The sequence below is a fragment of the Rissa tridactyla genome, chromosome 2, assembly GCF_028500815.1.
Source record: "Rissa tridactyla isolate bRisTri1 chromosome 2, bRisTri1.patW.cur.20221130, whole genome shotgun sequence".
Lineage (NCBI taxonomy): Eukaryota > Metazoa > Chordata > Aves > Charadriiformes > Laridae > Rissa > Rissa tridactyla.
In genome coordinates this window covers 150,449,819-150,475,654 of record NC_071467.1, presented here as the reverse complement: position 1 = coordinate 150,475,654, position 25,836 = coordinate 150,449,819, and the positions used below count along the sequence as shown (strand labels likewise).

The following is a 25,836-nucleotide window of genomic DNA, read 5'->3' as shown; positions in this document are numbered from 1 at the left end:
AGGCAAGAAAGCAAATGCAGACTGTAAAGCAATGTGTGAGCTAAGTCTTTTTGGTCTTCTTTTTAGCTAGCACTGCACTGCAGTGTTCTTCTGTAACTAGACAGACTTGCAAGTATCAGCAGGGCAAAAAGCCATCTTTCAAAAAAGAATTTAGTATCGTACTAATTAGGCAATATTTTAAATTAAAACCAGACACGTTTATCAGAAATTACTCTTTCCTCTCCCAAAGTCCCCAAAATAGAATTTTCTTATACAATGTTACTCTCTAAGAACTCAACTATACCAAAGTTATCACACTACCACTAGTAACACACATCTTGATTCTCACAATCGTGTTGAGGTCTTCTTCCCTAATATTGAAGTAAATCCAATTAAAATACAGACTTTCGAAGGGTCACAAACAATGCACAGTAAAGTTCTGATCTTCTCTTAATGACTCTATATGTTTCTGGTATTAAGAGAAATACAAACTTTCAGCACCTTTAGAACTGAAGATCCAGTATATCACAAGACACAGATCAAAACAGAAGAGTAGCTGTTACAGACATGTAGAAAACTTGTCTTGCTTTCTGAACAAATTGCATTCGTGTTTACTGAAAAGTCTGACACTGGCATTCCAAACAGTAACAGCAGTTCATAAAATATAATGGTCCAAAATGAGTTTCAAATGGTGTAGCTCTAAGTTAAGAACTAAAATAATGGCAAAGATCCAAAACAACAGGAGGGAGGACAAAAACTGAAATATGTTCTTCTAAAATACATCTTTCAAATTATCATTTGAAATTATAATTTGCAGAATAAGCCAGTAAACAGTAAATATTGCAGTGTCGATTTGAAGTTGTGTAAGATACAGCAAACATTGTTTAAGTGGAAATAAACAGACCAAAACAGCAATCAGGTTCTAAGCACATTCAATCAACAGGAAAAATGACTTTAAATTCTAGAACTAACATACTTTGAACGAGCAACATAAATGCAACGCATCATCTTAAACACCAGAAGGAATTTCATTATACATACCTTTTCTCTCTGTTTTCTGTGCAGGGATGGAAGATGTGGATGTAGGCAGTTTTGATAAAGTAGATGCTCCATTAGCATCAAAGGATTTCTTTGGCTGGTGATCAGATTGTAGAGAAAATGGACTAGGAGGAACAGTGCTCGGGGTAGCAGTTGGATGAACCACTGGTTTGATGGGATGCTGTACTGGAGTAGAACTACTGTGAGTCTCTGCTCTTGGCAGTCTGTAGTCTCTGTCATTGTGCCTGCTTGTTTGAGATAAAATATTCTGTGGGAGCATACTACTGGCGTCACTGGAATGCTTGTCTTCCACTTTTTTCAGGATTCCCCAAGAAACGTTGCAATAAGAAAAAAAGATTAAATTAGAAAATTGTCTAAGATTGCAATGATTTTGATTAATACAGGTGCACATCAACAACTAGAGCTGACTGAACTTCCTATGATTAAAAAAAGCCTCCAGTAGATCAGCATCAAAAAAGGCAAAATTCAATTTTACTCACTGGCAAAATGCATTTTCTCTGACCTTTGCTTGACTTAGAGTTCCGGTTAAGCACTGTGTTTTGATGAAAGGCTGCTTTATAACAAGTGTTACAGTCAAGTTAGCTTTTGAAGTCTCCTAAAAAAATCTAAATCAAAGTCTATTATTTCTATCTTATATTCAGTGTGAAGAGATAATTCGTGCCATTTTTCTTTTGTTCATTGAAAATCCTAAACATCAAGTATAATTTAATAGTTTCAAATTCTAGCCTTCAAAGAATTCCACTTCAAGTCACTTGAATACTATTACAAAGAATTTACTTTCAATTGAATTAATTCAAGAAGACTATATATTAAATGAATGACTAATCTGCATTCGTCACACGATTGGAGACTTTAAAATATGCTACACAGGGAAGATACCAAGCAAATACAGAGTAATTCTCTTTATTGATTCCTAGATTTTCGACTGTAACAAAACAAATAGTTACTGCAATATGCATTTCTGCTATCTTTTCATAGTGTACAGTATGTTTTAGCATATGCAGTATGTTTCAGCATACACAACAAAACACTCCTTTATACATCTCTCCCTTGTCAAGTCCCAAGGCGGGTGGGGGGAGATTAATACTTTGGCTTCTACTTTTAAACCACCCTGAGAACTACACTACAAATTCATGCAAACTGCATCATCATACAGAAGAAAACTCACAGTACAACCATTTCCCAGAAAAATTTGGCAAAGATTAAAGCTAGGTATGAAGAAAAAAATTTCCAAGTAACAGAAATTCAGTCCAGGAAAGGCTTTGCTGAGAGTATTGGCATGATTAAAATATGCTTTCAATAATGTACACAAGCCTCTGAAAACCCTGATATCATAATCCATTAAATTAGCTTATTATTTTCAGATGTGGAATCAAGGTTTTAGAAGAGACTTCTGCATCTCTATTTTTAAGTTCAGAATATGACATTAACAGGTCTCAATGATCACGACAGTCCAACTATACCATAAACAGGGCAAGCTGTTTCAATAACAACCTATAAAATAATTAGATTAGGCAGTAAAAGTTGCAAAAAGGAGGAGTACCATGAAAAGCATTAAGCAAGCGTTGTACTAGTGAAGGCTCAAAGTTATTTTAAGAAACAACATTTGGGAGAGTTGTCTGTACTAACTGCTTTGGCCTTTTTATATAAAAAGGTGAGAAAAACAGCTAAGGAAAGGGATTTTTAACTTTTTTGTTTGTTTGTTTGGAAAGGAAAACAGTAATGCAAACAAGGCAAGAATGTATTACTGTAAAAAAAACCACGTACTTCCACTGGCAAACCCACTGGCAGCTGTCGCCTGCATCACCTCTCTTCTGTAATCCCTATCTTTTGGAAAACTGTTAACTGACATTTTGCTTGCTTCTTTTTGTCTCTGCTCTCTGAAGAAAAGAAAACACAAGTTAAGTAAGAACTTATATTACCTGATAATATAACACTTTCTAGGGGTGAAGTTACATGAGATGAATTAAATTATCCTAGGAGTTTGCTGCTACAGATGGGGTAGGCAAACTCCATCCATCGTTTCCTTACATCAGTGCTTGTCAAAGCCCCCAATATACTAGTTCAGCTCACTAACGTTGCAAAATAAACGAACAAACCCAAACAACAAACAACCCATCAAAAGACAAACCAAACCAAACCCCCCAAACCACAAAAAAACCAAAAACCAAAACCAACCATACCTCCCCCTACCACTCCGGATCATCACGGGATAAAACAGGTGCCAGAGGTCATGGTAAGGGTAGGAACACAGTAGACTTGGACTACCATCTTTTATAGCATTAATCTATTAGATAAGCTCAACTGCTCTTAAATGAGCTTAAGAGTATTTGTTCTTTCTACAATGAAAACAGACACACACATATACCTTTCCAGCCACTCTTTTGGTTTTTCCCATTGCGAAACTTCTGTTCGGCAGTTGTAGTAGTATTTTTTGCCCGAAGAGCTGATGTGTTCAGACCAATCATCCGCAGAATCGTAAGCCTTTAAAACAGAAACAGGGTTGGACAAAAGGCTACTTGAAAGTTTTAACACATAAATTTAAAAGCTTCAGCCATTTTTAAAACTAAATAGCGTCCTCATATGCACCCATACCACTGTTTTCCATTTACACCATCCCTAAACGTGTTTCATTTTGATAGCTTAAAGACGTGAACACGACACTCCTGTTGCATTCTGCAACAGTTTCTTCTGTTTTATTCTCATCAACTCTGAAACAAAATCTAATAGTATGTTTAGTACAGTAATACCAGTATTGATATTGATATTACAGGGGTACAGTAATATCAATATTGATAGCATTAGTTTTCTGCACCTTAAAACTTCTGAAAAATTATTTATATTTTTGAATTTTTTCTGTACTTCATAAATTTATCTATTCCGTTTTCAGGGCAATTTTTATCAAGCACCACCCTAACTACTAAAACCTGGATAACGAAGTGACTAAAATTCAGTGTGCAATGCCTCTTAAATGAATAAAATCATACCGTCTTCTCTAGATTTACCAACATAGTTCATGGAAAATATTTCTCTGTATCTACTTCATTTAAATAATCTAGTATTTTAAAATTCAAGACAGGTACCTCAAAGCTCTAATGTTTATCAATTAGAATAGTTTTACAACATGTAATACGTTTATAGAGTGTTTATAAAATAAAGACTGATGCTGGAAAACTCAATGAAGCAGGTAATGAACATGCTGCCTGTTTTACACAAAATGATGAAAATATAGTGTGTGTGAATGGGGTGACACGGGGATGAACACCAATGGCAAATACGCACCGCATCAGAAGTTTTGCTTGGATTATTGCTGGGATTAGAAGAATGTGAATTTGAACTATGAAGAGCACTGTGGTTATGTGAATTTTCTTGTGGAGAGTAACTGGTCCCTAAAGAAGAAAAAGAAAGACTGTTCACGTATGTTTTCAAATAAATCAACCATTTGCATTCTAGGGTGGAAGGGGAAAGGAGCAGGGAGGGGAGAAGGCAAGTTGTCCACAGCCTGGACAACAGCATAGTTTAGATGCAGAAATATTACAGGAGACCACATGCGCATTCCTTTTTCACGCAGCGTAAAGCAGTATGTCCATTCACTAGTCTTACTCTGAAACTTCATTCCACGAGAAATAAACAAGTAGCCTTTAGATTTTTGATGGCTGGAGGAGTTCTAACATGTCAATTCAGAAATTAAGAGACATTTTCTCCTCAACAGTAAGTCAGAAAGTTTAAATGGGTTTATCAACAGCCTACATAGTTGGATACACAAAATCAGGTTTTAAGTTCACTGGAACAATGCTGTTTCCTTAACCCTTTTGAGACTACTTGTAACTGGTTCTAGGTAACTATTTCTATTTGTGGATATAGATTAAATTAATTTTCCTGCACCCAGTCTCTGCAGTACAGGTACTGACAACTACAATTTCCCAAACCACCACCTGCTTCTGGCCTCCCTAACAACTGCTTCTCAAGGTAACTTAGTTCTCTTTGTCGCCATGAAAACACTTGGACACAAAAAGACAGCTGGGAAATTAAAAGGGAGATAATTCTCAACACGGTTTACATCTAAATTTGTGCCTAAGATAAAGTCACCAATTACACCTTAACAGTTCTAATTACAATTAAACAAGGCCCTTCGCAATCTTATTTTAAATTTCGTGCTCTTAAGGTCTCCCATTCCTCGAAAATGTCTAAGCAAGTAAAACACTCTTCCATTCTTCTTCATATGATTTCATCTTCCTAAATTTTAAATGTTCACATAAATCACACCAAACTAAAAAAAAAAAGTATCATTTTCTCACACATTTCAGTGAAAAACCTAGATATTACAAATATAACACTTTCCCTGCCTTTATTTTTCCTCTGCCTCTTGAGAAGTTTCTAAATACTCAGGGATGCTACATTACATACCACTAACTTCATATACTGTATAGTGATCTAAATATGAAGTCAAAGTGCTCTGAAAATGGCAAATACTGTATCTTACAGGAAACTACAACAAAGAACAGTCCACAGATCGTGGACTGACAGGTGGGAGTGAACGGAGCCTTTAAATCAATTTTTTTTTTTTTTTTTTTTTTTTTTTAAAGTCTTCGGAGAGCCACACACACAGATGACTATTTCAAACTTCTTTCTCCCCACCTCTAACCCTGCAGGGTAGAAATAAGGAGCCCATCACTAAAGCAAAAAGGTACACCATGACTAATCTGTTTAGTACCCTGCAAAGATTAAATGCTGATCTGCGCACGCATGAGTTATTGCAGCCTGAACCATCAGTAGCTCTGAACCTTTTCCTACACTATCTTGGCTAAAAACCATACGTCATTCTCTTTAAAGATGGGGCGGGGGGGGAAGTCTTGTCTTCAAATACAAAATACAGTCATCCAGCCTTCCAAAATCAAGACAATAAGTTAATCAGCCCCACACCAGAAGTATCTTGCATGTTTAGAGCCAGGCGGAATGATGTGAGCTTGTCAAAGCAATAACCACAACATCACACATGCACACGAATGACAACAAAAAATTGAGCTTCTAGTGAATGTGACTTTACATGTTATATACATTAGAAAATTCCACAATTTAGACTTTAATACACATTTATAAAAACAGAAACATTTAATTTCACTAAATGTATGCAAGAAGCATATTATAACTCCAAGACTTTACTCCTCAGTCAGTCACACCAACAGTCTTTCTTTATTTTTTAGACACTGATTATGGCATGAGATAGCTGTTTAATATTTTCATATTAATCTTGTTAATAGTCTTTATTTATTTACTACATCCTTCCCAAACTCTACCGAGATAAAAATAATTAAGCAACCTACAGAAATACACAAAGAATTTTTAACACAGACATAGGTCATTTCTACTAAGAGGTAAAATGCCCTCCCTTTTTAAAGGAAAAAACAAGACGAAAATTTACCAGATGGCTCATTCGAACAGTTTGATATTAGTCACTTCAGAACTTCAGAAAACACTGATATAGTTTATTTACTGTAATCCCGTGCCATGGATGCAGTAACATTACACTTTGTTCAGCATACTCAAGATGTAGTTGGTGATTTTTAAATACTGTAGTGGTCTAAATACAATGCCACAGTGAATCTAATCCAACACGCATTTTCCAAATACAAATAAGAGCCAACAACAGACGTATTAAAATCAATAAAATCCTTTAAAGCCAATTCTATCCAACCCATAAACAAACCCCTCCAACTCCCTGAGCAGACTTTCAGCCCCCACGCGGTCTAACAGTTCAGCAGCATCCCCCCACCATTTCACACCCTTCCCTGCCGCCCCGGTTCCCAGCCCCAGTACTGAGTCACCAAGCACCTCGGAGCGGGTATCAGAGCGGAGCGGCTGCAGCAGTCACACCCACCTACAGCTGGACACGATAGTCGAAATAGTCGAAACGCCTACTATGCGGCAGCTCCTCCACCAGGAGCCCCCGGGCCTCTCCACGCCGAGCTGCAGTTCTCCTAGCAGGACCCCCAGGCTGCACGCCCATGGGCTTGCCCTCAGTCAGGGATCCTGCCCTACCGAGACAGCCTCAGCTGCATAAAAACTGATCACGGCTGCTCCAGCAACACCGATTGCCTTGGGCTTTTACAAGGGCCAACCATAAATAATCCCAGACACCAATGGTGTCCAGGACAACTACACAGTGTAATTACGGGTACAGCTTCATCCCCATACCTCTGTTTTATTTTATGCCTAATACTGCTTTAAGTTTGGATCAGTACTCGAGCTTCAAGGGAATGAGCATATGAAAGGGCTGCCAAACCAATGTTTGCTGTTCCGAAGCTTCCAAGACCAAAGCAGACAATGCTCTGGAGAACAAGAGTTTTAAGCACTTTATACAAGTTAAGGGCTTAAAGATCCCATGCAAACACCAAACCCATATCACCAAATTAACCACGTACTAAAACTTTGCTAGGGTACATACCTGCATAGCAGTCACCTAGGAATTCGGACAACCCAGGCAAGCAAGCCTTGCCAGCTCAGGTTGCATGGGGAAGTTGCTCAAGATCTTTAAAAGGCCATGGAGTTATAATCGCATACAGTCCACAAGTGGAGGTCTACCTCTAAAAAGAATGGGGGTTTCCCTTACTTGTATGCTGGCTTTCACCACTAGCAAAGCCTAATCCCGAGCCATTTTAAGGTGGCTGTGAGTTGCAATCAGCTGTTTCTCCCAGCTGCATGCCTGGCACAGCAGATTATGAGAACAGGATCACTAAGATCAGGACGTATCCCAGAAACAGGCCTGATGAGGTAGACAGCATGCTACTGTCCCTCAAGATGTCCTATTATAACACTTCTCATACTCTCCTCTTACAGTTAGACCTTCCTTACTAGTCCCACTTGCCTCGAGAAAGATTTTTCAAATGCTTATTACCATACCTTAGGATTTAGCAATTGCTAATATGTGTCTTTGAGGCATCATAGGAAAATTCATCTTGTGTTGTAAATCCTCCAATTCAGCTACAGAATTCCCCACGGAAATGTTTACTGCACCATCACTCTGACTTTCCTCAGCTTAATCATTATTTTGGAAGCAGCAAATCTGGGAAGAGCTATTCCTAACTGGAAGATGGCCAAGCAGGGCATCAGCACTACAGTTATATAAAACTGTAGTGGTGCCACTGTGTGAGCAGGTCTTCACTAACATTATCTCTAGTGATGAACAGGACACAGGACAGGTCAGAGGCAAGGTTAAATTATCCTAACTATCTTCAAGTCTTTCAAATGAAAAATCACATCTTCCTCACTAATGCATGAAAATCATCAGAAAACACAAAAAGCATGTTTCTGTGAACCAATTAAAAAACCAAGCTATGACTTAATGCCTAATACGGATTTGAGATTCTGCCATCCCTCACTTTAAAGACTCACTTAAATGTTTTTGCAAGTAGTTTCCAGATCCAAACTACTGAATCCAAGACAGTTTGAATTGTAATGAGGCTTCAACACTGCACTGGACTTGGAAAATGGATATAACATAGGGTTAAATAAGAATATTCCATTTTGCAACATAGTCAGCTTTTTCTAGTAATGATCATCATTAATTAGCCTCCAATAACAACACTTCAACTCTGTGAAATTAAGAAAAGTTGAAATTCTGAGTTAGCTAAGGATTAGACAGCTCTAACAAAGGAACTCCCCTTCTCCCCTGCCATCTTTCAAGAACAAACTGCAACTCTTTTCTTTGCAAAACCTATACACCTATACTAGCAACTACAGCATCCATTTGTAACCAGCTAAAACAAATTTTCTTGCTGCTTGAAAAGCGCCAAATACATCACCATGCATTCCACACCATCCGCTGGCACCCACGTGTCTTAGCCTAATTAAAACTTTCTAGCTCATAACATCATACAATATCATAAACATAAAATCTCCAACTGAAATGCACAAATCAGAACATTGAACACATTAACAGTTACCTTCAAAAGATTATCTACAATCTGATCAGCAAACAGTAAAAAAAAATTTCTGTTTTTCATCCTCTTCAAACAAACATACACTGAGAAATTAGACAGTAAACAAATTCACACACCTCCACTCACACCCAAGATTTTAGCCAGGCACAAACAGTAAAATTACAGTAGTTGCCATAGTATAGTCCTGTACTATACAATAATTAACTTTATACAGTCCAGCACAGGTAGAGCATTTTATGTTTCCTTTTCAGTCAGACAAATACCTTGTTAATATCCTAACTCTCCTTTTGTCCATAATAAAAAGTGCCAGTGCAGATATCACAAAGGCAAGCTTAAAAATGCTCACCAGCTGGGCAGGAAGCACAAAAGGTGCTCCGCAGCAATGAGTGCTGTAACTGGAACTCAAAGGCAGCCTTCCCCTTCACTCCCTCCAGCGGGAACAGGGATTCAGGAAGGGCTCTAGGAAAGTCTTCTTTTCTGCGCCCAGAAAACAGGCATATGGAAAGAAACACTGTGCAGCAAAAAAGCACGGAATTCATTCCGCTTGTTTCAACTCCATACATACTGTTCTATGACTCCATGTTCCACCTCTTAGCTACTATGCAAGCAAATTCATTAAACTAGAGACAATATTAGAACTTGAACTTCCTCAACAGAACAAATACCGCCCAACTTACAGACACTAATTATTTTTAACAGAGAAACTTAACAGTAAGATAGTTTATGGTAACGATATTTTATGGGGATAACTAATTAAGACTTGTTTAAACAGTGAAATGATAGAAAATTATCTAGGGTAAGCCTAAATTAAAATGTCTAAAGTGTATTTCAACTGACATCTTTGTTACTTCAGTGCAAATCTTTGTGCAGAACGCTTTCTGAAGTTCTGCATATAGCAGGAAAAAAAGTAACACAAGAAGAACACAATACCCAATGTCTCAGCAGTAACTGAACAGCCTATCATAGCCATTTTTATTTGCCACATGTAAAAGTAACACGACAAAACACAATTTTTCTTCACTGCATTTTTATGTGGCCTGCTGTATTGAAATAAAATATGGCTGCCTTCCATAGGCAACTAAAAGCATAAAAACTTGCAATTTTTCTAGCAGAGCAATGGCCTCAGAGAACACACCAACTGTGCAGTAACATTTTCCAGAATTTCATAACATAGTAAGTTGAATGCACAGTGTTCTGCCAAAAGAAAGAAAATCTAGCCTGATCACTGTACTGCCCAACTGCCCAATTACATACTCATTATGCCCCTCAAAATAAATGTTTTATACCAGTCAACAAGTAGCTCTATGAGCAAAAGAGCTTACAAAGCCTTATTTCCTCTCCTCCTCTCCTACCATAGCTCCTCTCCAGGACAACAAAGTTTGTGCTGTTTTGTAGTGTTTGATTCACCGGATAATCATCCCAATAAGCTAGCAACATCCTCAACACTGCTTAGCATCTCTAAGACTTTATTTGAGATCAATCAACTTGAAAAAGCAGATTAAGCAATTTTACCCACGGAAAATAGGAAAAAGTATTATGAACTTCAGCAATACAGCCATATTCCTAACTCTCTAGCTCATGACCCCAGAAGATCTCAATGTGTTAAATAAAAAACAAACTTGCTGCTACAGCATCACTGATGACAGTCAATTTTAAAGTCTTTTTAATCTTGCAACACTTATTAATGTTATCACATTTGGATTAAGTGGAATGGGACACTCCTCTAAAAAGAGACTAGAGGTAGTTGAGAATAAAGCCAAACTAAATGCTTTCATTCTTGACTGTAGCTCAGAAGACATTTACATCTCTAATACAGTGTAAGAGAGCGAAGAAGAGTTTCTTCTGTCCTCAAATAAAAGCTTCAAATAAGATCTTAATACAGAAAGGGACTTTTTAACTATTACGACATGCAGTTACGAGACGTGATAAACTGACAGCATCAACATGGGGAGGGGGCAGGGGGGCAGCGTGTGTCACAATTTTTACTTTTAATTCAAAGAGCTTCCCAAAGAACATAAAACAAATATACTGGAAGAAACATTGATATTTAACAACACACACCTCCACGCCCTAAGACAAACTGCAAGTGCAGATACTTTTGAAAAACTGAGTATTCCAATGTTTTAAGATTACAAACAGCACAGTAACACTACGAAAGACCGATACACCATAAACTGGTCATCACTGACAGAAGTGTGGATAAAGTCAGGGGCCATGCAGAACAATTTCTGCTTATAAAGGAGAGGAAAAAAAAAAAGCACAGTGGCTAGAACACAACTCTGAGACTACTCCTCCATTTTCTATGTATCAACAACACCAAATTAGTACTCCCACTCAGAAGCTCCAACCAATTAAGCAAGGTATGACAACTTAATCTCCCTGACAAAACCCTGTGAGCAAAAATAAGATTAAATAACAACAAGGCCACGTTGTTTAGCAACTCTCAATTTTCTTTTAATGTTTTGGGCGTAGATTCTTGGGGACAAAGAACTTTAAGCAGAAGATTCTGTGAATACAGTATTACTTACAAATGAATGTGCAGGAAAGTTTCCGTTACTTGGTTTAAATTAAGGAAGATGAAGTTGCAGCTTTTTCTGAACGCAGGTAGTGCTATGCAGTGACAAATACTTGCAACCTTAACCCCATCTTAAAAGTTTCCTTCATTTCAATTGAGCGTGCGTTGTTCAGAATCAGCAACTCCACAAGCACACAGTGTTGTAGAAAGATTAAAAATGGAGTCTCTACTACAAAAGACTACTGCAATCCTGCAAAAAGGTTAGTCACAGACATAACTACCACACTTGTATCCTTAATAAAAAGCCTGTGGCTGAATCAATGCCTAACGACATTTAAAAAAAAGGCAAGAACAAAAAAGACACTGTGTATCTTCCTTCTTAAACGTTTCTTAAAAATATTAACTGTAAGTCACATTACCTCAAATTCATATCTCTAGATACATCAAATTTGACCACCCTCCAAAGGCACGCAGAATTGTCTCACTCAGTTCTATTCTCTTTTTATTTTATAGGCTAACACGAGAAAGCCTTTTTCGTCCTCCACTTACTTAATAACCGTATCTTACATGAACCAAAATCCACTTCAGTACAAGATCACTGCTTAGGTGCTATTAATATTTGCCAGTGGAAGAGAACTTTGCTTCTCTTCTAAGACTACAGCCATGTCCATGAGATTTAGTAACTCATCACAAATGAGCAAGCTAACTTGAAAACATTTAGTATTAGAAACAGCAGTTGCTCAGTAAACTTTTACATGATAACCTGTGAAATGATTATTACAGCTGTCGTGCGCCCCTTTGATCCCTCAGTTGGTCAGTTGTCGGTCACCTGTCCTGTCCGCTCCTCCCTGCAGGTGGGACCCCTCTATGCTTTTCCGCTTCTGACCCTCCAACAAAATTAGCTGCATACCATTCCTTGGCACAAACTGTTTTATCACTCTGAACAAACCATTTAAGACACAACATGCTGTTAATTTCAGAGAGTTACAAGAGGCCTAGCTAAGAAATAAAATTACTGAACAGGAAGGTGGTTCTGTTTTACCTCAAACCAGGACAACAGCACAGATATGGAACACATACAAGGATTTTAATGTTATGCTTATTTAATCTTCAACTGGGAATTGCTTTTGAAAAGAAGAGATACTAATAACACTCTGAAAAAAAACCAAGTCAAATCAATTTCTGCCACACAGAAGTTCTTCATTAAAAAAAAGGAACTCTGGCCCAGGGCTCGGGGTAGGGGAGGCAGCAAGCAAGGACCCACCTAAGAATTTATATATAATGGTTTCTGATTTTAATACAACAGATTAACAGTCTTAGTTTCAGGATGGATATTTAGCTTGGCTTAATAAAGGCACCTATAGGTACCTACCTAAAAGGTACCAATAGGGTTTTCAAATATGTAAAGCACAGTAGGTGACAATTCTTCCCTCTTCCCATTAATTAATTCTTAAATATATACTTAAAATTCAACTGTTTTTTCCTGCAATTTCCTTACTAGAGGAAAACATGCCTCTCCACAAAACCTAAAGTTATGTTTACAAAACTGAAAAAATCTATTTTATGATTGTCTGGGTGCCTAAGTGTCTCATTTTATTTCTTTAGTTAAGTAAACACTCTCGAAAGGACTATATAGAGACTGCAATCATTAGTACAGGCAGTAAATGAGGTGAACTTTACACTACTTGAATTTGAAGAGGATCATATAATTTCGAGTATTAAATCAAGTAGAAATAGTCTTCTTTCAAAAGAAATGAGTGGTTTTGAAAAATATGTCTGTGTTAACCTGTCAACTGCAGGTGTCTGAATGAGCAGACTACTCAAACTACTTAACTAGAAGAGATCTGAACTCCCGCTGATGTTATTCACAGGGGACATCTGACATGAACACACCACCAGCCAGAAGAACATAATTAGATGAAATAAACACATCAGAAAAAAATAGGTAAAGAGCATTACCTAATTTGTACAGAAAAGTTTATGCACAAGTGTGCATTATTTATAATTATATGCCTTAATAAAAATATTCTTTGGGTTTTTTTACACGTTTGGGAGTGAATAGGTATGTTTGAAAGATAGTAAATGAGATGAGCAAGGCAGATCATAATTTCCTTTCCCCATTTTTGCTACTGAAAGATATGAATAAATTGTAACTCTGTTATTCTAACAAACTCAGTAACAAATCTACCTAGGAAAGCACTGAAGAAGACTGGTTTTTTGCACAGCATAAAACAGCATGATATTTAAGAAATCTAGGAAACCAAGGCAGAGGAACTAATCTGTTTAGCTGTAAACATTGCTTCTTTACAATATTTTCAGAAAGTCCGACATGCCTAAATGTATCAGATTTCTACAACATGGTAAAATACAGACTGTTTCTCTTCAAAAAAAAAAAAAAAAAAAGCTGAAAAAAAAAAGTATTTAATTTTACTAATGATACTGAAATCCTTAGAGCAGCAGATGTAACAGGTTTGAAAAGAGGGCAGGAGGAATTTTTGGAAAAATTAAACTATGCTTAGATCTTTTCCATAAGAAAGCACCAACACTGGCAATTTAACACAATAACTTAGTTTTAATCTAAATTTAATCTAATTTAAAGTCTAATATTAACATGCCCATTACTATGGATATTTTTCAAATTATGTTTTCTTTCAACAAAAATGCTGATCTTCAAATTCCTGGAATAAGCAGATTTAAGAGTACTACTATCAAACCCAAAATCACTGAAATCTCAAATCTTTCGAGACAGTTACAGCATAAATTTAAAGCTCTTGCTTCACTAAAACAGGTCAGAAATTACTCATGTTTTTACTAAAAAAAAAAAAAGAAGTATATTTTAACAAACATTTATAAGTATTAAGTGATTGCATTTTGTTTCTGTGGAAATTAATAAGCATGTTCACAGTTCTTTTCACAAGCTTTTCTCTGGTAGGCAGCTTCTCAGAAAAAAACCTGTACAGAGTAATCACGGAATTTTTCAGAGTTGGAAAGGACCTCTAGAGATCATCTAGTCCAACTCCCCTGCCAAAGCAGGATTGCCCAGAGCACATTACTCAGGACTGCATCCAGGTGGGTGCTGAAAGTCTCCAGAGAAGGGGACTCCACAACCTCCCTGTGCAGCCTGTTCCAGTGCTCTGTCACCCTCACTGTAAAGAAGCTTTTTCTCATATTTGTTCAGAACTTCCTATGTTCCAGCTTCTGCCCGTTACCCCTCGTCCTGTTACTGGGAACCACTGAAAAGTGTCTGGCTCCATCCTCCTTAAACCCACCCTTTAGACACTTGTAAACATTAATAAGGTCTCCTCTCAGCCTTCTCTTCTCCAGGCTAAAGAGTCCCAGCTCTCTCAGCCTTTCCTCATAAGGGAGATGCTCAAATCCCTCAATCATGACAGTGCCAGTTTTGAAGCACACTCTTCAAGGGAAAATAGCAAGTAGTAGTAAATTCAAGATGCATGGTACTCGGGATTAAAAAACACATACAAAGATGACACAGCTAAATACATTTTCTTCCTCTGAATTTATCAAAGTGATTCAAGATCATTCCCCTTTCAGGACCCACTAAGTGGGAACGTCTAGTCTATTAGCTGAGCTCTATTCACACATGAAAGGAGATGTGCCTCCAACCTCTGTTCTTCCCCACATAAACATGGTAGTATTTGGGGTTTTAATCACTTGCCCGTGCGGAGGCACAGATGAGACATTCTCGTTTACATTTTGAGTAGCTATGTCAACTCACTAAAAGTAAGAAAAAGGTAAGAGGGAATTTCATGTTATCAAATGAACTGGACCAAAAAACAAAAAAACACCAAACAGAAAACAACAAACCACACTGATTTTAGAGCAGGAATTTCCTAAGCCACAAAATCACATGCCTTCAACTACTGCCTCCTAAAACCAGAGAAGGGGTGAACTGATCAAACACGAGCAGCTAACATTTTCTGACCAAATATATAAACACACAAAATGATACAATGTTTTCACAACCTACAGCTTTTTCTGCATTTTTTAACACAAATATCACAAGTATGTAAAATATAGGAAAATGTAATCTCACAAATTTCTTTAAAATTCCTTTATATTTTCTTCCCAGTAAGAAGCTGTACTTGTTCACTAATGATCAGGCTTTATCATTATTATTCAAAATGTTAGTAAAATTACTGCAAAAACAATGTGACCAATTTCCATTCAATATTGGCTTACTGAAGATTTAAATAAAAATGGTTTTTAAAAATGGCTTTGTATAAGCAGAAGTAACCTAGTTTATCCTTCTTCTCATCTCATCCTAAGTCTCTAAACCCAGATCTGTTTCTCACGTTCACAGCCAAAGCTAAAGCTAAGGACAGGAATCAGCAAAATGGACAGCAAGGAACCAGGTGTCACTGTCAAGCCTTCGTCTTATGTCCAGTTAGCCTCTCTGCTTCCTTCATGGTCACAATGAATTACAAGAAAAATACCAGATAGGTCAGATGACTTCATGTGGAGGAAAGAAAAAAAAAACAACAAACTGACTACAGTTTCATTCAGTTAATTCATTGTGTATCTTGACTTTATTATCTTACATATTTGAAAGCCATCCTGGCAAAGACTGGTGACTATTTAAAGGAAAGCTTTATTTAATAAATGTTACAAGTTCTTTCTGCCTATAACATGCCTCTTCAAGAAGTTCTGCAAGACATAATAATAGTTTCTGTTGAGTAAAAATTTCTGTAACAGAATTCAGAAGAAAACAGATTACAAATATGTTTTAATTCTCAGTACACTTAAGCTAAAACCTGTAGTAAATAAGAAGAAAAGATGTGGAAACAGAAACAACAGAATTTGATAAACCTAAACCAGCTTTTAAATGTAATCCCGTACTTTTGGGGGAGTAAAAAAAAAGAGAATTTTATCTTCATTATTCTCTAAATTCACTTCACATTATCCTGCACAAACACGATCTACACAAGACAAGTTTAAGGAGTACAGCATTTCTCTATCCCAAAGAGAAACCTTTATCTACAGAAGCTATCAATCACTCTCCAACTTTCATATTAACAAATTTAACTTTGAAATCAAACGTATGGTGGGAGGTGGTGAAAGGGGAAGGGAAAGGCCTTATAAATCACGCTACAATGTATGTGAGACAAGCATGTCAACCTTTCCGAAACAAGCTCGTCTGGCAAAGAAAACAAGAAATTTAAGAAGAAATTTATGTTCTGACACATGCAAATTCTGCAAATCTAAAACACCAAAGCAATTTCAAGATACTCAAGATACCATCCAACTAGATGAAGCTGTGTAGTTATGGCCAACAAACTAAAATCCAATCTGGTAAACACACACATCAGTGAAAAACATCAAAAACCTGCATTAATGTGGAAGTGTGCAATCATCTTTGAAGAAACAGACTCTACATATTATGTCTGGTATAAATTGTACTGAACTGCAGACAAACTCTAAAAAATTTAGATGGTAAGAAATTTCACAGATCAGATCATCTAGATTATATTCAATCATAAGAAGTTTTTTTTCTCCTAAAAAAAATATGTTGGTAAAGCACACAAAATTTAAAACTGTACCAGTGCAGCAGGTACCTGCAAATCCTGAATTCTACTGCCAAGAGAAGAGATCCATCATAGTTCCACCTGACGCCACAACAGCGCTCAAACCAACATATTCTCAATGACCGAAAATCCTACAATGCAATATGAAACACATTCAAAGGTTCATAATCCTCACATGCCATGAGCCAAGATCAACCAACTGGGGCGGGAGGGGAGGAAGTTATCACAGGAATGCTATTTACAAAGTTAATTAACAATTTTTAATCCCCTTCAATTTGAAGCCCACTAATCTACAACATTTAAACTAGAAACATTCACATTACTGTTTTTTCTATTGGTGGACCTCTGATCAACTAGTTCAACTTTCTTCACGAAACAAACTTCAGAAAACTGTCTTTAAGTCCCACAGTTTCAAAAAATTCTGCCCCTGTAAAAATCATCACAATAAGTCACTCCAATTGTTACTATTAAGAAATGTGCCAAATTTCTGTTTTCTGAATATTTAGGTTAAGCTAACTTGATCTTGTACCTTTGTTTGCTACGTTCAAGAACTTGTAAGTATGCCCTTTCTTTTCCTTATAATTATTAATCAAATAAACCCTTAATGTTTTCTTTACAACTCTACCAAGAGCTCTTCAAGTCTCTCGTTCTAATGCTTCAATTGCAGTAATTTTCTTGCCTCTTCTCTGAAAATCTGCAGATTTGCCTACTTTCCAAACTGTGAGAATCAAAACAGAGACCGTACTCCAGTAGCTGTCACATTAGCACTAGGAGGTAATCTCTCTAGTCCTACTTGATATTCCTCTGATCACATATCCTTTCTGGCTAACACAGCACTCAATATTTATGCTATTAATTGTGTATGAGTTTCATGTCCTTTTTAAGAGCCATTGCTCTGCACAGTATCTACTTTCTGTGAAGTCTTGCACTCCTTCGTGTAATCTCCTTCCTGTAACTTTTTACCCAGAACTTTTACATGTTCCTGTAGACTAATTAGCATTTTCATTTTTGTATAACTTAGCTAGCTCTGTACTAGTGAACAGTTTTTATTACTTGCCATTCAGTCTCAAATTACTGATAATGTATGAATGATCCTATGATTTCTTCCTTGTAGATAAAAAAAATGTTATTACTTAAGTCCAAGAGCAAACCTCTTCACATTAAGAAAAAACCAAACCCAAACCAGCTCATTTGATGATTACAAGTTTTATATCTTTGGGATCTATCAGTTACCAGGTTTTGACCTATAGAAAATACAATGTAAATGTTTTCTTGCTTAAAGATCTCAAAATGTTTTACTCAGTGGCTAAGAACCAACTGTTTCACATCTACCCAAAATAGCATTTCAGAGAATTTAATTGACATGTATCAGAAAATTAATGACAAAATCTTAGACACAAAAAAGGCTTCCTGGAGATTCCTGCTGCCCCTCAGACACTGTGAATTTAGCTCTGGAAACTAATTGTTTGTATTTCTGACTGCCTTGCCCTATTCATGAAGCCCTTGAATACTGCATTACATCTCTTTTTTTGAGTGCTGACAAAAGCAGGATATTAACATTTTTATCATACCTCATCTGTAGAAACAAAGTTATGTTTTAAAATTGGGGCAGAAAAAATTACAACGCTAAATTTTGATATGCTGTTCCTTTGCAACTCTCATTACAGTAGTCACAGTAAGGAACAAAATGACTGTCCCAAAACACTACCAGGCCTAATCAACAACAGTCTTTACACCTCTTGTTTTCCATTCATTTCAAACACAATATAACATTGCTGCATGCGTGGAAACAGAAGTCAAGGCCACAAAAGCTTACCAGGCATCTCTTAACCCATCTGATAAAAAGAGTGAATAATGTGGTCTCTTGTCAGTCACCTGCTCAAAAACTCCCTTTCCAGTAACACGGAGGACAGACTTTCCAACTAGTCATTATTCTTCAATATGGCTCCAGGAATCGCTTCTAGTCAGTAGGCAAGTACAGTTTGTGCCTTAAAACATAGATCTCGCTTCACAAGCTTGAAAGCAGAGAGAAAAATTAAACACTGCCCAAGAGTAAAAGGAGGGATGCAAAAGTGTATGTAAGAAAATTACAGGCTATTTCACTGTTTGGGTTTTTTTTGCTGTTGAAGGGCTGAGAAAAATTTTCTGCAGCAGGAAAACAGGTGAATATCAGATTCAAGAGATGTCTTTGAATAATTTAGAAAGTGATTAAAATTTACAGTATCAGCAATTTATTTTGGAAGCTTACGCTTCAGAAATTGATGCAATTTTGTTCCCTATATATTCATTACCATAGAATTTCCACTTATTACAGATGAATGAATTTCAAAATACCGTTTCACAAAGCAACACTTCCAACAAAAATTTTAATAAATAAAAATTTTAGCCTATGGTATAATTCTAAGATTACTCCCTGTGTATACAACCACAGGCAGAAAGCTCTGATTTCAGAAAAGGGATAAAATATTCAGCAAAAATTTAGTAAGCCATAATTGCTCTGGTTAGTATTTTTTTTTTTAACAGGCAAAAGTACTGAAGGGATACAGGTTCACGTCAAAATCTAGACATGAATTCCCTGTATGATTAGGCTAGTGCTTTCAAATGGAAAACCACGCTACTTCAGTAAAAAAGCAGACCTGCAAAAAATGTATAAAACAAGCAAAAGACGCCCAGAACTAAACAGCATTCTTTTACTACTAGCAAAATATTATTGGGATAAAGGAACTAGTGAACTGGCATGCTTTTTCTAGGGCAGTTTTATTGTTAAAAGCTAGAAAGTCTGTTAAAGGTTTTCAAGAAAGGAAACAAATCTAATACTGAAGTAACAGCAGGGAACACCTGCAGTCAAGTACAACAAAGTTTGGTAATCCCTTCATAATTCAAGGGAGAACATGAAGAGGATAACAATCTTACTCAATACAAAGAAATGCTTCTCCCTCTTCAAATGCTACATTTGAGTTCAGAAAGAATTCATTTTTACACTACAACAAACTACTGACAAAGTATAAGCCTAGAAACATCAGTGTTGAGAACTGCCTTTCGTTGCCAGTACAATTTTTTCCTTACTAAAGAACTACATAAGGAACAATTTCTCTGTACAGTGAGAGGTCTTTCCCTGGAATTGCCTATGAAATTGTATAAAAGCCTGACTTCATGAACAAATGTAGTTAACACTGCAAGTTGGGTGCCATTAAATTACTATTTTGCACAGCAATGATATTACAGCATCACCTCCTCTCTCAGCCAAAACAGAGGCAGAGCTTTCTCTTCCAAGTTCAGCATAGATTTAATGACAATTGGCTTACCCAAAACTTTATATAGAATAGGTAGAAGCAGCAAGGAAAACAAATGTAAACTGTCAATGAACAATACTTCTCTTCTTAGAAAGCAGCTGTGTCCCAAACACTGGTTAAGGAACTAACTTTAATTGGGGGCCATTAGAGAATACAGAATAATCCCAGTAAAAAAAAGCTACATAATTTACAAGTATCTGTACTGTGGCCTAGCAGCAGGCAGCTCATCAGAAACTAAGGGTTTTTACTGCTGCTTTTCACCTTCAGAAAAGCATCCCAAAAGTACAAAAGGCAAAAAGCAAACCAGAAGTACAAGCCCAAAAGTTTAATAGGCTGTATATTCCATTCCTGCAAAGTCAGAGGCTAGAAGCATATATTAAGAAAGCATGATGATAAGCAAAAATCATTCCCTTACAATTAGCTTACGTACCAAAGATAAGCAAATTTAACTAATCTTGTATATAGCCAGTATTTTCCCTTTTCCAGAATAAAATAAGCTTAATACAAAAGCTTACCAGGTCTAGCTATTAGACTGATTTGAATACATTACACTTCGAATCTAAAAATTATGAGTTCTTAAAACACTTAAGAATACATATTTCCTTAAACAGATCAAGTGTTTAGATCAAGATCAGAGGACCTATTTACAGAGCTGTACTTTATATACTAGCAAACAGAAGAAAGTAAGACTAGTAAGTGAAATTGGAAGTTCCCAGCGTCAAAGTCCTCGTAGCAACCGATTTGGGGAAGTGGTTGCAACAACAGACTACAAACGAACAACACTGCTTACTGCCATTTGCTGCAGCTTCCACTTTGAATAAAGTCTCACATTAATACATATTTACTCTCACAACCTACTTGAACTTCATGAAAAGAAACACAGAAAACTCCACCCACCTAAATGCACAGACTTAGCATTTAATGCCATCATATTAGTATCACAATTCTTTCCAAATATTAATAGGTTTTCATATCTATCTTCTGTCCTGTGCTTTTTAAAAGCAAGCTTTGCAGCTATTTTTCAAAAGCAACTTTGAACATTAACATTCTAAATCTCAAAAAGTACATACAGAAGTTATATCCTTACTGTGATTCTATGATCACATACTTTCCAATTTCTTTTGTATTAGAGATCCTCACAGCAGAGTAACAAAAAAAATAAAATAAAATAATGGTTATACAACTGATCCAGCAAAAATTCACTTCAGAAACATCGCCAAATATACTGAGTAAATGTAAAGCTACTTTCTACCCAAACCTTCCAAAATTTAAAGCAAACTTGAAATTAACCACCCCTCAACTGAAGGTACTAGTAAGACTTGAAAGAAAGCTTTTATAAAAATTAGAAAACCACAGAAATCTACTTTTCCCATCTTTTTTCAATTTTTCTAATCCAGAGAAAAACTTCTAAGAGATGAATGGTCCTAAAAGCAATTGTATTTCTCTTAAAAAAACAAACTACCAAAGCCCACCTCCTTTAGAGCCATCCAAACAGCCAACATTCAAGGTACAGGGGAGTGAATCATCTCTTTTACACCTGGATGTTGGGGGGTGTGGGGTGCGTGCATGTATGTTCAAAGCATGCTTTATGGAGAACCTACTCTTATTTGTGATCACTGATTTTTCTCATCCCAGCTTTGACCACACAGTTACAGAGAGGAAATGGGTTTTCATAATAATGAATAATTACTTTAACAGCAGTTAATACTAACTAAATAGATAGAACCTATTCCAGCTTCTTCTTCAACCCTTCAGTATGCTTCATTACTGTCAGACTTCCCTCTTTCCACCTACCCTGCAATTTCCTCTTTCCAATGCACATTGCCCAGGCAGCTTCCGCTCTCTTGTACCTGCCCTAATGCCCCGTTTATTTCTGACTGCTCATCAATGATCACGCTAATTTAATCAGCAGTTAGCCTCTTGTCCTCCTCTGCTGCAAGGGTTGCTAAGACAGGAAAGAAAAGCTAGCGCTCTGCTTCCTGCTATTCGCTGTCCTCTTGCTATGAGGACTCTGAACTCTTTCAGGAACCACTGGAAACAAAGCAAGCCCACAGAAGCTCCCACCACTACTTCGATAAAATTAGGAAGTCATGATTTAAAATATTCCATTCAGTCTCTAATAGCAGTAGGATTTTGAATTTTAGAACTGTATTACAGTCAGTCAATAACAGTGGTCATTGACAGTATTCTTAATTGCCAATTAAAAAAAATATGCAAAAGAAACATATTCACAAAAGTTCAGTTATATTTTGGAATTTAAATATGACAAGTTATAATCAAATTTCCTGAAAATACCCTACATAGCACAAAATCCAGAAAAAGATTTCGTGCTGCGTACATTAATGCACTCCATTTGTTATTTTAAACAATTCAGTAAGATGCATGAAGCAAACATAAATTTTCAAAGTCTCTTTAACATAAACGCAGCGAAACACTCAGTATCTTCTTCATAGTAAGAAACAACTGAGAACATGTGGCTTAACTGAACTTTTTTTGCACGAAGTTCTACTATGTATCTTCGTTGGTCATTCTGCTCCATATATTTAAGTAGAAAGAAAAATCCTTTTCCCTTTTCTACCAAGGGTTGCATCTTGTAATTTTTACTCCTAAATAATATATATCTCCCTTACAGCATTTCCAAAGCTACCCTACTTATCTGACCTCTTTGTTTTCCTTCCTGTACACCAATATCTCCTCATTTATGCATTTAAAGAGACGTACAAGGATCATCTATGCTCTCAGTCAGTCCATCCTCAAGCATAAGAGCCCTCAAATCTTTGTACTTCCCTTTTCTCTTTAGTGGAAACACTTTTCCACATCTACAAGACCCTTCGTAGTTCTTTTCCCTGTAAACAATGCTGGCTTTAAGTCCCTATTTGTTACTGTTAAGGAACTTCACACTTGAGTTGGTCTCGTAAAACCCTCTAATCTCTTCAAACTCCACACTTGCCTACAGCAGCTGACCTAGAAATAAGAGATGCACTGAGGGGGGTAGCTGTTCATTATGTTTTAAACACTTGCATACAGAGACGACGTCCCCATGCACAAGGACCTGAAAGCAAGAACAAAGTTACTGCAGTTTTTTGATATGCTGGATGTACAAGTACTCTTCGGAAACCGGGGACGTGACAAAAACTTGCAAGTACTCTGCCGTGTTTAGTCCAAGGTAAACTTGGAAGTCTCTCTCCAGAGAAACGATCGTCTCTGTATGTAGTCTCTTTCCACAGAAACCATGCAGTAAGCAACTCTGAAAAATGCTTTGTTTGCACTGTATCAGTATGGAGGGCTTACCCGTAACACAGGTTTTAAAACCTTAATTGAAAGCAATTTAATTTCTTACCATGGACTACAGTTCTACGAACACAAAAGATTCTGCCATGAGTATTACAAAAATAAGCTGTAAAACAAATACCTTTATAGAGGTACTAAAAGGTACAGGGGGACGTTCTACCATTTTTTGAGTTATTAATTTTCAATCAATTTAATTACAGCTCTTATATTTTGTATGTGTACACTTAAATCCTTAAATGACATTTAGCCAGTTGTCTTTACCACAAAAAAGTGAATCAATCATGACTAAACAAGTCCCAAATATCAGCATGTCACACCAGTGAATCTTCCTGTTTCACTTCAGAGCAAAAATCACTAAGAGATATAAAGGAGTGACTTTTTAAACATTGACTTGAAAGGGAGAGATTAGGTTAACTCGGCTTTATGTTCAGTAGTAATACTCCAGATTTTTGTTCTGTTTTGTTTTCTAATGGATGAGAGAAAAAGATTGTTTCTTTGGGACTTTAATGTAGTTTGTGGAAATAAAAACTGGAGATTTTTCAATAAGTTTTGTTTTGCTAATTTCAACTAGATCACAGGAAGGCAATAAGACCTTTGTAGTAGTTCCAAATCAAGCACCACCGTTTTTAAAACAATGAAATGCACAGCTATTACAAAAAAAACCAAAAACACAACAAAAAAAAACCACCACCAAACTTTTTTTTTCCCCCCTCAGAGTTTAAAAAGAAAACAAGCCAGAAAACTACAATAGTATCAAAGCCAATTAACACTCTTCAGTCATATGAGGACTGAAATTAGGAAAAAATTTAGTAATTTTCTTAAAATTTTTTTTCTTTTTTTCATTGTATGTCTGTAATTGCAAAACCAAAGGAGTACTACATTAATAACAGTACCTCAGTGTAATTCAATAGACAGAGAACATGGTAAATTATTAATTATGTCTTTTGCATATTAGCAATATGCAAATGCCCATAATACCTATTTCACTATATTCTAACACCTACCTTCATTTCATACTGACAGAAAGATTCAGTAAATCAAAGATAAAGTCGATATCCTCCTGCTCACATCTCCTCACCTTTGTTTTACTACATATAATACAGAGGATTTAACGCAACTTTGGTTGTCTTGAATACATTTTGAAAAGCTGAAACTGGGGCCAAACTAACCTTACCAACAACACAAAAAAAATCACTTCTAATTTCTATAAAACCGTACAAACGTTCATCTTTTAAAATTAATAATTTTCCTCAGACTGTTCACGACTACTTCCAACAGTCTAGTAATATATGATGTGCAAAGGACCACTTTCAGATTAGAATAAAGGAGATTTTCCACTGTGTTAACAGCCTGGGAAAGAAGAAAAGGAGAAGGTACAGTGGGATAGTGTTCCTGCACTTACAAAGCTACAAATAATTCATTTTTCTTCATTGTTACTGTATACATCCATGCTTCAGGCCATTCCCCAACTATTAAATCCAGCTGGACTCAGTGAGATCTTCAGACTGTCTTTCCTATCTTAAAAACAATCCCAACACACAAATAAGCAAATACGCTCCCCATATAGAGCCTCACCCTCCAGATGTTCTCATATATGCATAACTCGACTAAATGTAGCTCCACTGAAGCCGAAAGAATTACCAATTTTAACAAAACTAACCAGAATTGCAAGAGTATGTAGCATGAGTATCTTTGGACAGGTAAACAAGAAATAAGAGAGGGCACCTCTGTGTCCTGAAAAGTAGCACAGAATAGCAGCCTACGGGCCTCGCACATGTATTTCATTACAAGATTACAAAGTATGATCAGATATAATGAAAATCAGTGTACTAACAAAAGATGTCTGTTTTTTATAATCCTTCTCCACACTAATACCACATTATCGGTGATCTACAGAGCCTCTGTATTAATCCAAAGAAGGAAAACCAAATAGGAGTTGTAAAACCACTCGGGTACCATAAACACATTTGTAATGTGGAACTAGTATCTCCTAAAAGGTACTTACAGGTATTTTTTTTTGTTTTACTTTAACTACTATACCAAATAACAATAGTGCAGCAATAAATATATCTGTACATCACAAGTTGATAACTTTATATGGAACAAGGAAGCACTGTTTTAAAGCTCTAAGTTCTCTACTTGAATACTTCACTTTATAACTTGATACAGAGGCCGAATGCAGTACTTACAAAATAGAAAACACGCTTCTAAATTCA

At 36.4% G+C, this 25,836-nt stretch overlaps 1 protein-coding gene across 8 annotated transcripts in view; it reads right to left on the bottom strand.

Moving 5' to 3' along the window:
• The window catches only part of WAC (WW domain containing adaptor with coiled-coil), a 63,745-nt gene that overhangs the window by 34,623 nt on the left and 3,286 nt on the right, over positions 1 to 25,836 (bottom strand). For 4 of the 8 annotated variants that reach the window (XM_054191780.1, XM_054191779.1, XM_054191786.1 and 1 more), the window contains 6 exons: positions 17,067 to 17,167; positions 9,325 to 9,455; positions 4,321 to 4,427; positions 3,407 to 3,522; positions 2,806 to 2,918; positions 1,021 to 1,329 (listed from right to left, as the gene is read on the bottom strand). In XM_054191780.1, the coding sequence (XP_054047755.1) occupies positions 1,021 to 1,329; positions 2,806 to 2,918; positions 3,407 to 3,522; positions 4,321 to 4,427; positions 9,325 to 9,455; positions 17,067 to 17,167 (877 nt within the window). The remainder of the gene's footprint in view (positions 1 to 1,020; positions 1,330 to 2,805; positions 2,919 to 3,406; positions 3,523 to 4,320; positions 4,428 to 9,324; positions 9,456 to 17,066; positions 17,168 to 25,836) is intronic. The other 4 variants (XM_054191783.1, XM_054191782.1, XM_054191784.1 and 1 more) reach the window with 1 other exon arrangement.